This window comes from Rhinoraja longicauda, chromosome 23 (genome assembly GCF_053455715.1).
Source record: "Rhinoraja longicauda isolate Sanriku21f chromosome 23, sRhiLon1.1, whole genome shotgun sequence".
In the NCBI taxonomy this organism is placed as follows: domain Eukaryota; kingdom Metazoa; phylum Chordata; class Chondrichthyes; order Rajiformes; family Arhynchobatidae; genus Rhinoraja; species Rhinoraja longicauda.
This window is the reverse complement of record NC_135975.1, coordinates 27,851,970-27,867,337: the sequence shown is the minus strand read 5'-3', so window position 1 is coordinate 27,867,337 and position 15,368 is coordinate 27,851,970. Positions and strand designations below refer to the sequence as shown.

General features: G+C 44.4%; 1 protein-coding gene across 8 annotated transcripts in view; it reads right to left on the bottom strand.

The window, feature by feature from the left end:
* Positions 1 to 11,904: 11,904 nt before the first annotated feature.
* LOC144604972 (non-muscle caldesmon-like) overlaps positions 11,905 to 15,368 on the bottom strand; it is a 195,818-nt gene continuing 192,354 nt past the window's right edge. For 7 of the 8 annotated variants that reach the window (XM_078419914.1, XM_078419918.1, XM_078419915.1 and 4 more), the window contains one exon: positions 11,905 to 13,297. In XM_078419914.1, coding sequence (XP_078276040.1) covers positions 13,266 to 13,297 — 32 coding nt within the window. In that variant the 3' untranslated portion in view covers positions 11,905 to 13,265. The remainder of the gene's footprint in view (positions 13,298 to 15,368) is intronic. The other variant, XM_078419920.1, reaches the window with a different exon arrangement.

Below are 15,368 nucleotides of genomic sequence, written 5' to 3'. Positions count from 1 at the left end.
GATGTTTCGAGTCAAGATCCTTCACCTATCCCTGTTCTCCAGAGATGCTGCCCAACCCGCTGATTTACTCCAGCACTTTGTGTCTTTTTGTGTATTAACCAGCATCTGCAGTTCCTTGATTCTATGTGTTTCAAAACTATTCCAAATTAAACTACCCATCGAATCTGGGAGATTACTAGGTAATCTTCTCTGTCTGCACATGATCCATATCCTCAATTCCCTGCATATCCATGTATCTATTGAAAAGCTTCTTAAACACCACTATCGTATCAGCTTTCATCACTCCTGCCAGGACATTCCAGGCACCCAGCACCATCTGTGTAAAAAAAAAACACTTGCCCAGCACATCTCCTTCAAACTTTGCATCGTACAACAATAAAGAACATTGATCAAACTTCAGATAATTCTGTGCGGGGCATTATCACATCTCTAGAATTACACTTGCTTTGAAAAAACCCAAAGAAATGCTGTCAGTGTTAAAGGCAGGCACATGTCAGGTTACAGGCAGGAATTGTGTACTTCTGAATAATGCCAGCTTTAGGAGGGGGGTAGAATAGAAAGGAACATGGGGAGGGGTGGGGGAAGTGGGGAAGAGTTCACAGATCCTGACACCGATGAGATGACCTTCTTTGGAAAACAATGGGCAGAAACCCCAGTGCGCTTAGTTCAGCTGTGCCTGCTGTCCCTGGAGACACATTCCGTGATACAGTGCCCTCCATAATGTTTGGGACAAAGACAATTATTTATTTATTTGCCTCTGTACTCCACAATTTCAGATTTGTAATAGAAAACAAAATGACATGCGTTTAAAATGCACATTGTCAGATTTTAATAATGGCCATTTTTATACATTTTGGTTTCACCATGTAGAAATTACAGCAGTGTTTATAAATAGTTCCCCCATTTCAGGGCATCATAATGTTTGGGACACAGCAATGTTATGTAAATGAAAGTAGTCATGTTTAGTATTTTGTTGTAGATCCTTTGCATGCCAGGCCTGTATTGCAGCCATCTTTAGCTTATGCTTGTTTTGGGGGCTAGTCCCTTTCAGTTTTCTCTTCAGCATATAAAAGGCATGCTCAATTGGGTTCAGATCAGGTGATGGACTTGGCCACTCAAGAATTGACCATTTTTTAGCTTTGAAAAAACCCCTTTGTTGCTTTAGCAGTATGTTTGGGATCATTGTCCTGCTGTGGAATGAACCGCCAGTCAATGAGTTTTGAGGCATTTGTTTGAACTTGAGCAGATAGGATGTGTCTATACACTTCAGAATTCATTATGCTACTACCATCAGCAGTTGTATCATCAATGAAGATAAGTGAGCCTGTACCTCCAGCAGCCATACTTGCCCAGGTCATAACACCCCCCACCACAGTGTTTCACAGATGAGGTGGTATGCTTTGGATCTTGGGCAGTTCCCTCTCTCCTCCATACTTTGCTCTCGCCATCACTCTGTTATAAGTTAATCTTCGTCTCATCTGCCCAGAACTTTTCCACAGTGGTTGCTTTTTTAAGTACTTCTTGGCAAATTGTAACCTGGCCATCCTATTTTTGCAGCTAACCAGTGGTTTGCATCTTGCAGTGTAGCCTCTGTATTTCTGTTCATGAAGTCTTCTGCAGACAGTGGCAATTGACAATTCCACACCTGACTCCTGATGAGTGTTTCTGATCTGTCGGACAGCTGTTTGGGGATTTTTCTTTATTGTAGAGAGAATTCTTCTGTCATCAGCTGTGGAGGTCTTCCTTGGCCTGCCAGTCCCTTTGCAATTAGTGAACTCACCAGTGCTCTCTTTCTTCTTAATGACGTTCCAAACAGTTGATTTTGGTAAGCCTAAGGTTTGGCTGATGTCTCTCAACTATTTTATTCTTGTTTCTCCGTCTCATAATGGCTTCTTTGACTTTCATTGGCACAACTTTGGTCCTCGTGTTGATAAACAGCAATAAAAGTTTCCAAAGGTGATGGAAAGACTGGAGGAAAGACTAGGTGCTGAGAGCTCTCTTATATCTGCATTAAGGAGGCACCTGAGCAATTATAAAGGCCTGTGAAGCCATGTGTCCCAAACATTATGGCGCCATGAATAAACACTGCTGTAATTTCTACATGGTGAAACCAAAATGTATAAAAATGGCCTTTAATAAAATCTGACAATATGCACTTTAACCACCTGTGATTTTTTTTTCTATTACAAATCTCAAATTGTGGAGTACAGAGGCAAATAAATAAATTGTTCCAAACATTATGGGACAAATGTCTTTGTCCCAAACATTATGGACCTGTATCTCCTCGAGATAAATGATACCCAGGTTTGATGGCATTTGCTGATTCCCAAAACTCTTAAACCGGTTCAGAACTTTCATCCCATTAAACTCATCCCATATCCCAGTACCAGCGCCGGTCGATACCTGGTGCTGTTTAAAAGAAAATAAACCGAGCTAATAAATGTTCCACAAAAGTTCAAGCTAACGTTGGCCTGTGTAACTGAGAACTTCTTGGGAAAACGATTCCAAAGAATTACATTGATGAAACTCTACGAATAACCCCTTTGCTTTGTCCTAAGTTTCGGTGTGAATCTGAAGTTTGCTCTGAGTTCAGCACTGTGGTAACTGACTAGCAACTCAGTGTGAGCGAAGTTAATAACTGGTGCAGATAATTCATTAATGTAACTTCTCCTGCAATAAATGTAAATGTTGCAGCAAACTCCCCACCATGGGTTGCCCCCTCTGCATTAATGCTTTACATCCACATTGGGGCAAGATGTCTTGCACAGATACAAGATTATGAACGGAACAAACATCCGCCGCTACATCTCACCTGCGTCTCTACTTGTAGTCAGGAGCAAGCGCCACCTCTGCCCACTCTCCCGGCTCTCGCCTGCAGCAATGCGCGCTCCCGCGGTGCGCGTTCACATTTAGCACGCGCGCTCCCGCAGCCGGCCGGCGTCGTGGCCGCGCCCGCGCCCTGCCATTGGCCATGGGGAGTGTTTGTGCAAGGCAGAAGGGGAGGCTTGGCAGTGGTGGGATTGGTGGGCAAGGCAGAGGGTTGGGTTGGGTTGGGGTGGGAGGGGATGGGGAGGTGTCTAGGTCTTTGCATGCACTTTATTCCTGATGTCCCAGCAAGGTTAGCAGCTGCCCTGTTGTGTTGTGGCCCGGCATTGGCACTGACAGCCACAAACCTTTCCCCAGGGTGGAAATGTCAAAGACCAGAGGACATAGCTTTAGAGGACACAGCTGCAGAAGGCCATAAAGACTAAGTCCTCCTAGATCAGCCATGATTGAATGGCGGAGTAGACTTTATGGGCCGAATGGGCCTTATTCTGCTCCTAGAGCTTATGAAGATAGGGTAGATACACAGAGTCTTTTACCCAGAGTGGGGGAATCAAGAACCAGAGCATGTGGATTTCAGGTGAGAAGGGAAAGATTTCATAGGAACATGAGGGATGACATTTTCACAGAGGGTGGTCGGTGTATGGAACGAGGTAGTTGAGGCAGGTGCTATAACATCATTTTAAAAGACATTTGGACAGGTACATGAAAAGTGAAGGATTAGGGGGACATAGAGCATGTGTGGGCAAATGGGACTAGCTTAGATGGGGCATCTTGATCAGCATAGACGTTGGGCTGAAGGGCCTGTTACCGTGCGATATGACCACGACTCTATGGCAGAGGGTGGTGGGTTCCTGTAGTGCGGTGCCAGAGTCACTTGTCCCCTGTTACCATGACAAGCAATACCCCCTTTGTTTAGGCTGTAAACATGGACAAAGATTAGCTGCCGCCACACACGTCATCTTCTCAATCAGCATGGCCCTGTAACATCTGCACCTGTGTCGACTTCTCATGCCTCAGGAGGGTCAAGGAGCAAGTGTTTAATTGTAGAAACTAGGAACTGCAGGTGCAGGTTTTACACGAAAGGACACAAAGTGCTGGAGTAACTCAGCGGGGTCAGGCAGCATCTCTGGAGAACGTGGATAGGTGACGACAGACTCAACAGCGGTTTATTGTCGTACGTGCCGAAATCAGAACATTGAAATTCTTAATTACAGCTGCACAACAGGTCTGTAAGCACAATCCTCATAGATAACATAACGAAGTTCATAACATTATTTTAAAAACAAGCCATTGAGAAGAGGAATGCTGTCAGAATTTCTTCCCTGAAAATCCTATTCACCAAATATACAGTCAGACATTTAGAGCATGTCACTGTATCAAGCAATTCAGTATATTCGCTCGGAAAGTTATGAATGTTTTGTCTCCAGACATTGTTTAGTTTAGAGACACAGCATGGAAACAGGCCCTTCGGCCCACTGAGCCCACACCGACCATCGATCACCCGTTCACACCAGTTCGATGTTATCCCACTTTTTCATCCACTCCCTGCACACTAGGGGCAAATTACAGAGGCCAATTAACCTGCATGTCTTTGGCATGTGGGAGGAAACTGGAGCACCCGGAGGACACGGTCACAGGAAGAACGTGCAAACTCCACACATAGACAACACCCGAGGTCTGGATCAACCCTGTGTCTCTGGCGCTGTAAGGCAGCAGCTCCACCAGCTGTGCTACTGTGCCGCACCTTGTGTCAATTGTACCGATGAATTGTTTAAGAGGTTATTACACAGGTTCCCCAGGATCCACTGGCCACTGATCCATAGGCTGGTCCCTCCCCACAGAAACATTGTGCTGGTTGCATTCGGCTTCCTCAGCATTACTCTCCCATCTCTCAAAGTAATATCCCAGTTGGAAGTATCCCCACTGGTGAACAACTCCTTGAACTGGAAGACCAACAGGTTTCAGGGCAGAAGAAGAGTCCAAACCCAAAATGTTGCCTGTTCATCCTTCCACAGATGTTGCCTTCCACACAGGACCCGCTGAGTTCCTCCACTTTTTTTTTCCGAAGTGTCAGGGGAATAGTTTCTTCCCAACAACCATCAGGCTCTCGAACACTGCACAACACTAACTTCAACTTTTATGAACTGTCTTTCATTGCACTAAAGACTTGGGGGTTTTTTTGCACTGGGTATTGTGATTATTAATTTATTGGCTTTTTGTGTATTATACATGGTCTGTCTGTGTTGTTTTTACAGGCTGGTTATGCTTTCGCAAGTCAGAACTTCATTGTCGGTCCGTGTGACCATTAAACACTCCTGACTCTGGAAATGGACAGGTGGAGTTTCGGGTCGGGACCATTCTTCAGGCTGATTGGAGTAGGGGGAAGAAAGCTGTAAAAGAGAGGTGGGGTCGAGAGAAAGCCGAGCAAGTGATAGGTGGATACAGGTGAGAGGGGCTTGATGTGCAGATGGGTAGAGTAAGTGACAAAGGCAAGAGGTGAAAAGGAGAAAACAAGGTGTCAGATCAGGAGAGAAGGGGAGGAGTGAAATGTAAAGCCAATATCCTAAGGTGAGCCAACATTTCACTGACTGCTGGAAGGACCTTGGATACACAGAAACAAGAGGTCATCTAATCTCCACTAATGGTGAATCCGATAGCCAATAAATTCTGTGTTCCAGTTTAAACATGTTTCAGGTCCTTTGTTGCTTGAAAGGGCGTGCCACTATACTCACGAGCAACTTCTTCCCTCCCCTCTGTTATCAGGCTTCTGTGCGATCCTTCCATAACCTAGGTCACTGTCTGATTCACCTCTACCCCATTGTGGACATTGGACTTTATCCATGGAACTGTAGCACCACAATGTTGAGAACTATATTCTGTGCTCTGTATCTTCCCCTTTGCTCTACCTGTTGTACTGCATGGGTTTGACGTGATTGTATTGATGTATAGGAAAATAACTGCAGATGCTGGTTGAAATCGAAGGTAGACACAAAATGCTGGAGTAACTCAGCAGGTCAGGTAACATCTCAGGAGAGAAGGAATGGGTGACGTTTCGGGTCGAGACCCTACTTCATTCTGATGTCGGGGAGGGGGCGGGACAAAGATAGGATGTAGTGGGAGACAGGAAGACAGTGGGAGAACTGGGAAGAGGGAGGGGAAAGAGATGAACAGAGGAACTATATGAAGTTATGAGAAGTCAATGTTCATACCGCTGGGGTGTAAACTGCCCAAGCAAAATATGAGGTGCTGTTCCTCCAATTTGCACTGGGCCTCACTATGACAATGGAGGATATTAATGTACAGTATTATCTGATTGGATGGATTAGCATGCAAAACAAGCATTTCACTGTACCTCTGTACATGTGTAAATAATAAACCTAAACTGTCAGGGTTGAGGGTGAGTGGCTCACCAGTTTTGTGGGTTTTGACACGTTTGGCTGGTGAGGCCAGACTGTGGCTTGGGGGTGGAGGTGTATGATGGGGTGGCGAATTTGGGAGGTGATACACCTCTTGTCGTTACTCTAGACTTCAGATGAATGGATTTGAGATTTGCAATGTCATCCCACCCCTTTTTGGATGATTGTGGGCGGGGGGAGTCAGTGGGCTGGTTGCACTTTTTCAAAGACCCTTTGAGAACATCCATAGTCTTTTCCTCTCTCCACCTGGTGATCTCTTGCAATGGGTCAATGGTGCTTTACTGTCGCATGTGCGAAGTGCAAATGCACGGTGAAATTATTTTCTTACAAAGGGTGATGTATCTCAGGACAGAGTGAACACCTCCGCTCAGCCTGCCCAAGCCTACCCGATCTCCCATTTGCTAAACTCTGCCTCTCATTCCCACACTGGCCTTTCTGTACTGGGCCTCCTCCACTGTCAGTGCGGCCCAACGCAAATTGGAGAAACAACACCTCATACTTCACGGGTAGCTTACAACCCAGCGGCATGAATATCGATTTCTCCAACTTCAATTAACCCTTGCTTTCCCCCTCTCTCCGTCCCTCCCCATCCTAGTTCTCCTACTAGTTTCATTGTCCTCCTGATAAAATATTACTGATTGTCTTGTCGCCTTCCTCGCAGCTAACTATGTACTATTCTACATTTCCTTGGTCAGCGTCCCCTTTGATCTGAGTTTTCACACCTTACCCTTCCATATCTCTATATCTCCAGTCTGAAAAAAGGTCTCGACCCGAAACGTCACCCATACCCTTCTCTCCAGAGACACTGCCTGTCCCGCTGAGTTACTCCATTATCTTGTGTCTATCGTCTGTTTCCTGACTCTGGGCTTGGGTGTGTGACCTGACCATTAGGTGTGTGTTGGTAGCACCTTAAAGCACTGGCAATACTCTCATAGGATTTTGGACCAACTTTTGCAGGATCCTTCCGAGATCTATCTTAAGATCATCTTCACCAAGCCACCAACTTCAAGAACAAATGATATAAAAACAAACTTTCAAAAGGGAGCTATTTTCTTAAGAGTTTCATGCCATAAAGTGGTGGCATTTCTGAAGGCGGCACTGTGGTGGTGTTGGTAGAGCCGCTGCCTCACAGCGCCAGAGAACCGGGTTCGATCCTGACCTCGGGCGCTGTGTGTGTGGAGTTTGCACGTCCAATCTGTGACCGCGTAGGTTTCTTCCGGGTGCTCCGTTTTCCTCATGTTCTCAAAGGTTCTGTAAGTTAATTGGCCCTCTATAAATTGTCGCTAGTGTGTAGGGCGTGGACGTGATAGTTGATTAACGTAGAACTAGTGTGAATGGGCAATGGATAGGCAAGGCGGACTTGGGGAGTGTGGGTGGGGTGGGGGGGGTGGGGTGGGGGTTGGGGGCTCAAGGACCTGTTTAAATTAGCTCAGTTTAGTTTAGTTTAGAGATACAATGTGGAAGCAGGCCCTTCGGCCCACCGAGTCCACACCGATCAGCGATCCCCCGCACATTAACACTACCCTACACACACTAGGGACAATTTTACATTTTACATTGAGACCAAGCCAATTAACCTACAAACCTGTACATCTTTGGAGTGTGGGAGGAAAGCAAAGATCTCGGAGAAAACCCAAGCCCGTACAGACAAGCAGTCAGGATGGAACCCGGGTCTCTGGCGCTGTGAGTCAGCAGCTCTACAGCGACGCCACCGTGCCGCCCTTACTAAAATAAAAGTTGTAAAATTTGTTTACAGTCTCCCGCATATTCCTGAATCAGCTGGGCAGATCGCAGTTAAGACTGATGATAGGCGGGTAAATTCATATTAATGGTTCATGGTTTCTTTTGCTGATTACTTAATACGGTTGCACACATATCACCAATAAACTAAGCTTAGCACTGATGCCGGTGGAGGGGAGAATTTGCCAAGTTGGGAGGATGATAGTCCGCTGATATCCTGTGAACAATGGGAGAGTTGCATGCAAACTAGTTGAGATTTTTCAGGGAGCCTATTAATGAAGTGTGACAAATGGTTGGAGATAGTTTACGGATACTAGGCATGGCTGGCCACGCTCCATATGTGAAGGTCACAGCTGTTGCGAATCCTTTTATTAACTGGCTATTTCGAAACCTGGGGGGACGGGAGCTTACGTTCGGAACAATGACGAGGACAATGGGGATGTTTCTGCGACTCAAGAATCTGAACCACAGGGAGAGGTTGGGCAGACTAGGTCTTTATTCCTTGAAGCGCAAGAGGCTCAGGAGTGATTTGATAGTGGTGCATAAAATCACAAGGTGAATAGACAGGTAAAATGCACGGGGTTTTTGTTACCCAGGATAGTGGAATCAAGAATTGGAGGGGCGATCTTAGAGAGGTGTATAAAAATATGAGGGGGGTCGGGAGAATGCACTCTTCTATCCAGGTTAAGGGAATCAAGACATAGAGGGGTGATCATATTATGGTGAATAAAATCATGAATGCACAGGGTCTTGTAGCCAGGATAGGGGAATCAAGAATTAGAGGGCATAGTTTTAGGGTGAGAAGGGTAAGATTTAATACAAACTAGAGGGGCAACTTTTTCACACTGGGTATATGGGACGAGCTGTCAGAGGAGGGAATTGAGGCATAAAACAGAAACTTGGACAGGTATCTGGATCGGAGAGGTTTACAGGGATATGGGTCAAAGGTGAGCAAAGGGGACAAGTGTGGATGGGGCCTTGTGGTCGGCATGTGCAAACTGGGCTGAAGGGGCTGTTTCTGTGCTGCATGACTATGATTGAATGGCCAAAGAATAGTGGCCTGTAGTACTTGGTGAGCGACTGGCACTCTGATTGAGAAGGATTAGAGGTTTATGCATTTACACAGAGGGATCGATCAAATAGCTTGTAAAACTATTTTAAAAATTGATCTTGCTGGAAATGCCAAGTGAAATTTCAAGGCTCATATTTATATAAAAGACAAGCCCGGAAATTCAATCACATTGAATCACGTTTCCTTCAGCGTTTTGCTCAGAAAGATTGATTTCTCTTTCAGAGTAAAACTTGGTAAAGACCATTTGAAGATCATTTTGTGTCGCTCTGCAGATTTAAACAGGGCACTTCCAGGCCTGATTTAGCAGCACCCTGCAGCAGTTTCTGCATGGTAGGCAGTTAACAATGATCTTGCTTCACAAGCATCTCATTTTGAATCGTTGCAGCGGAACTGGGACCATGTTGACTTACTAGATGCTGCTCCTGGCCACTTTTGGGACGTCTGGGCCTTTTCGATGCGGCATTAGAATCCCCATCAGGCAAGGCCTGTTCTTTCTTTTAATCATTCTATTGCTCACCCCTGCTCCCCACACTATTTGCACTGCTGTAGTCCATCACACCGCCATTGACTCCCATTAAATGTTCACGCTGTCTTGGTAAAACAGCGAACATAAACAAAGACGTCCCATTCTGGTTGCCCCTTCTTATCCCTACTCCCGTCGGGGAGAAGGTAGTTTAATGTAGTTTAGTTTAGAGATACAGTGCGGAAACAGGCCCTTCGGCCCACCAAGTCCACACTGATCAGTGATCACCCCACACATTAACACTATCCCACGCACACTGGAGACAATCTACACTTATACCAGGCCAATTAACCTACGCACCTGTAGGTCTTCAGAGTGTGGGAGGAAACCGAAGATCTCGGAGAAAACCCACGCAGGTTACGGGGGGAAATGTACAAACTCCGTACAGACGGCGCCCGTAGTTGGGATCGAACCCGTGTCTCCGGCTCTGCAAGCGCTGTGAGGCAGAAGTCCTACCGCTGCGCCACCGTGCCACTTCTTACAGTGGCTTGAAAGCACGCACCACCGGCCTCGGGAACAGATTCTTCCTCTCTGTTACCAGGCTTCTGAATGGCCCTTCCATAAGCTAGGTACAGTCTGATTCACATCTATCCCATTGGACTTTGTCTATGGAACTGATGCGCTACCTTCTGCATTCTGCATCTTCCTCTTTGTCCCACCTGTTGTACTTGATTATATATATGGATAGCATTACTGAATATGATTTGTTTGTATAGCTTGTAAAACCAAGCTTTTCACTGTACATCGGCCAGGTATACTACATGATGGTCTGGGCTACATCTGCAACTTTCTGCAATTTCTTAGCAGAGCTGTTCCCAAACCAAGCTCTGATGTGACCCGACAGTATGCATTCTATTGTGCAACTATATTCGAGAAATGCCAAATTGCCTCGGTCTCCTGAGGAGATAAGAGGCATTGGTGGGCTTCCTTGGCTATCCCTTCAACACGGTTAGTCCATGACAGATCGTTGGTACGGGTGAATCACCTTTTCTCATGCAAACTGCACCCATTTGATGCCAATATACATGCAAAAATAGCCTCATCTGATTGGAACCTCGGTACACAGAACATGGAACACTACAGCACAGGCTCAGACCTTCCACAGTATCTGTGCTAAACATGATGCCAAGACCAATTCCTATCGGCCTGCACATAATCCATATCCCCCCCATTCCCTGCGTATCCGTCTGCCTATCCAAAAGTCTCTTAAACACCGCAATTGTATCTACCTCCACCACCATTCTTGGAAGTGTGTTCTAGCCACTCATCACTCTCTGAGTAAAAAATGTGGCATGTGCATCTCCTTTAAAGTTTGCCCCTCTCACCTTAAAGCTATGTCCTCGAGTCTTTGATCTTCCCCATCTTGGGAAAATCATTTTGACTATCTATGCCTTTCATCATTTTATATACTTCTATCAGGTCTCCCCACATCCTCAGGCATGCCAGAAAGAAACAATCCAAGTCTGCCCAACCTCTCCCCTTACCAGCTAATACCCCTTGATCCAGACATCATGCCGCTAAACCTCCTCTGCACCCTCTCCAAAATCTCCACATCCTTCCTGTAATGAGCAACCTGCCATTCAGAATTCCCCTTCAAAACACAGCAGTGAATGTTCAGTGGAGGGATTTCTGATTCATTGTCTGTTCATAAGTCATAGGAGCAAAATTAGGCCATTCGGCCCATTGAGTCCACTCTACCGTTCAATCTTCGCTGATCTATCTTCCCGTCTCACACCTATTCTCCTCATAACCTTTGACACCCTTACGAATCAAGAATCTGTCAACCTCCCCTTTAAAAATACCCAATGACATTCTCCACAGCCTTCTGTGGCAATGAATTCCACAGATTCACCACCTTCTAACTAAAGAAAGTCCACCTCATCTCTCGTCTATAGGTACGTCTTTTTATTCTGATCCTAGATTCTAGGACCCTCTAGTCCTAGATTCTCCCCCTACTGGAAACATCCTCCCCATATCCACTTTACCCAGGCTTTTCATTATTCGTTAAGTTTCAATGAGGTCCTCCCTCATCCTTCTAAACTCCAGCGAGTACAGACCCAGAGTCCTCAAACACTCATCAAATGTAAACCGATCATCCCTGGGATCATTGTCGTAAACCTTCTCTGGACCCTTTCCAATGCCAGCACATTCCTTCCTCAGATATGGGGCTCAAAACTGCTCACAATAACTGCTCCTAAATGATGGTTAAATCTTCAACAGCACTGAATCATGCAAAACGTAACATATGTTGGGCGGTTATTTTAGATCAGTTCTCCAGCTAATAAACATTCTGAGTCAGCTTATAGAAATAATCTATTTATTGTGAATTGCCATTGTCAAAATACATTGTTTTTGAACACTTTTAATGAAAAATGCAATTGCCTAACACGCCGTAACTAGTTGTGGTGTTCACAAAGGTGGCAAAAAGCAGAATGACTTAAGATAAAAGTTGCATAGTTTTCTTTTCAGACCTATACAATAATTGAGTGCATTTGCATTTCATGTTATATGTAAACCAAACAAAAACCAAAATGGTTCATAGCGTAGCATTTGTAGCACATCTTTGGGCTGGATTTTCACCTTTACTTGACTTGTTGCACAGATGACCAAGTACAGAAGGAGTTTTTTTTCTTCTTCTATTCAGTCTCAAAGTGAAACTGTTCCCGTTTAACAATTCCAAATTCTTTCCAAACCAAGACCGTCACACCCTTTCTGTATTTGTCACGTATGCAGTTAAAGATATAAATAAAAGTGTAATACGTCAAAATGTATGAAATACAATTCCTGTTACATGCATATTGGAAGTTCAGTGTTTTGGAGAACGCATAACCCCTTTCTATCTCTTAATACCATGCCCATTGATCTATCTCCCAGTAAACACGTACATACATACACACACAGACACACACTCATACCTTAAAATATAATGATACAATTTTTTAATAATTTTGAGGCAGATTCTATATTTTTTGTTTTTTTTCAGGATTCAATACCCAAAGCCTGAGGATGGAACTAAAGTATGGCGGGAAACGTGGACATTTCAAATACACTGTGATGTAGGCATCTATTTGGTTTATTGCTGAATATATGATCTGGCCTTTTAAGCTAGTTAAAAGCTTTCTATTCTTATTGCGCTACAAAGCTGGAAGGTGTGATTGTTAGATGTGATGAATCTCTATGTTCCTCCGCTCTTAGCAAACTGAACCATTCCATGATCAGTACCACTATTATAAATCAATTTTAAACCTATTGAAACATATTTAACAGAAATGAGAAAATTAAAAAAAAAATAAAAAATTACCTATTAGGCAGAGCACTCTAAATTGGGGAAAAGGTCTGATCACAAACCATATTGGTTTTAATATTTAGCTCATCAATGGAATTCATGATCAAAATGTTCTCTTTGTGATAACTAATTTTGTTTTAAAGTATGTATAATCAATGTTATAAATGTTTGACTTTCACGGCACATTTCTTGCAGGCAATGCCAGGAATTCTGAACTCTGTACAAAGGGACAGTAGACCCATGAATATCCATTGCAAATACAGATTTGCGATGCATTGATATTACACGTGTTGACGACTGGGAAGATGTGAAGACACATTTGTTCATAAAGTACTACATAAATATAGAAAACTCAACCAGGCGCCTCAGAACCGTGTGGGTCAGTATTCTGCGAAGATGTCTTTAAGGACCATTTTCATAAGGTGCCATCCCTGCTGATGAAAGAAAGAGAGGTCAAACGAGTTCTGTGCCAAAGAACATTCCAGATCAAATGTGTAGGAAGGAACTGCAGATGCTGGTTAAAAGACACAAAATGCTGGAGTAACAGGCAGCATCTCTGGATAGAAGAAATGGGTGACGTTTCATGTCAACTGAAGAAGGGTCAGACTGGGTCAAGATTTTCGGGTCAAACTGAAGAAGGGTCTCGACCCGAAACGTCACCCATTCCTTCTCTCCAGAGATGCTGCCTGTCCCGCTGAGTTACTCCAGCATTTTGTGTCTACATTCTAGATCAAGTTGAAGAGTGAAAAAAAACGAACGTGACCTGCTCTTCAGAAATGTGTCATTTTAACCCTTCCCGTGTTGAATGGTTGAAGCATTCAACTTAGGTTCAAATGCTGTTGGCATCGTGTGTGAATAACAATTAACAGAGTCTGATAATTCGTCAAGGTAGGTCCAAAAATAGTTGCCAATCAAATCCATCCCAGCTAAAAATGGAACATCAATGAACTCCTGTTGCAGTCACTCAAACTCCATGGGGAGCAGAAAAATTAAGCTTGTTTAGGAATTCCAAAAAGTTTATTTTTACTTATTCTGTGCAAATGAACTGAAGACCGCAGTTACACAAAAACTTTGCTCTTTCAATCAATCAATTCGCAACCAACCCCTCTACAACAATGAGAAGAAGCGTTTGTACTTTTCAAAACACATGCACGGAGCTTTGATGTAATGTCCCTGATGTAGCAAGTAATTCTTTCCATGGATTGTGAACATATACAGATGAGCTTGGATGGGATAATGGCATTAAAAACAGAGCTGTAGACTATGAATAGAAGTCTGACGTAGTTGTCTCTCTCATCCAGGTGTTCCAGGGCCTGGGAGATGGCATCATCTGTTGTGGCAGGAGGCGAACTGCAGTGGGTCAAGGCTGCTTGGTAGACTGGATTTAATGCATTCCATAACTAGGGTCCCAAAGCACTTCATGTTGACTTTGAGGGAAGTACTTTGATGAAAGCACTTCGATCCTGACTCCCAGTGTTGTGCGTACAGAGTTTGTACGGTCTTTGTGTGACTGCGTGAGTTTTGTCCAGATGTTCCAGTTTCCTCCCACATCCAAAAGATGTGCACGTTTGTGGGTTAATTGGCCCTCTGTAAAATGCCAATTCCACATTCCTAATGTGTAGGATGCGAAAGTGGAATAACCTAGAACTAGTCGACTCAGTGGACTGAAGGGCCTGTTTCCATGCTGTATCTCTAAACTAAACTAAACTACACCAAATTAAACTAAACTGAACTAAACAAGGCCTCTCTATTGCAGTTTTGATGAAGAGTCTTTGACCTGAAATCTTGACTCTCTTTCTTGGTGGTATGGGGGACAGTGAAGAACGTTATCCAACATTACACTAGGATCTTGATTCATTGCATCAATGGCCCGAGGAATGGCAGATGGAGTTTAATTTGGATAAATGTGAGATGTTGCACTGAGGTAAGATAAACGAGGGCAGGACTTACATAGGACCCTAGGGAATATGGTGAGAGCAGAGAGACCAGAGGTTGCAGGTACACAATTCCATGCCAGTGACAAAACAGATAGAGAGAGTGGTAAAGAAGGATTTTGTCATCGGTCAATGTATTGAGTACAGGCCGAGCAAGACCACATTTGGAGTACTTGTACAGTCCTGGTCGCCCAGCTATTGCAAGGATGTCATTAAACTGGAGAGTGCAAAGGAGATTGACGTAGATGTTGCCTGGTCTGGAAGATTTGAGCAATAATGAGAGGCTGGATAGCCGGGTCCTTTTTCACTGGAGTGTCCAAAGTTGAGGGGTGACCTTATGGAGGTTTATAAAATCATGAGGGGCGTAGATAAGGTGAACAGACACAGCCTTTTCTCCATGGGACGGGAAGGGAGTCCAAAAGTAGAAATCATCCATTTAAGGTGAGGGGGGAGAGATTTGAAAGGGACCTGAGGGGTAGGTTTTTCACACCGAGAGCAAGTAGTACATATATTGGAACGAGCTGCCATAGGATGTGATAGAGGCGGGTGTGGATAGGAACGTTTGGAGGGA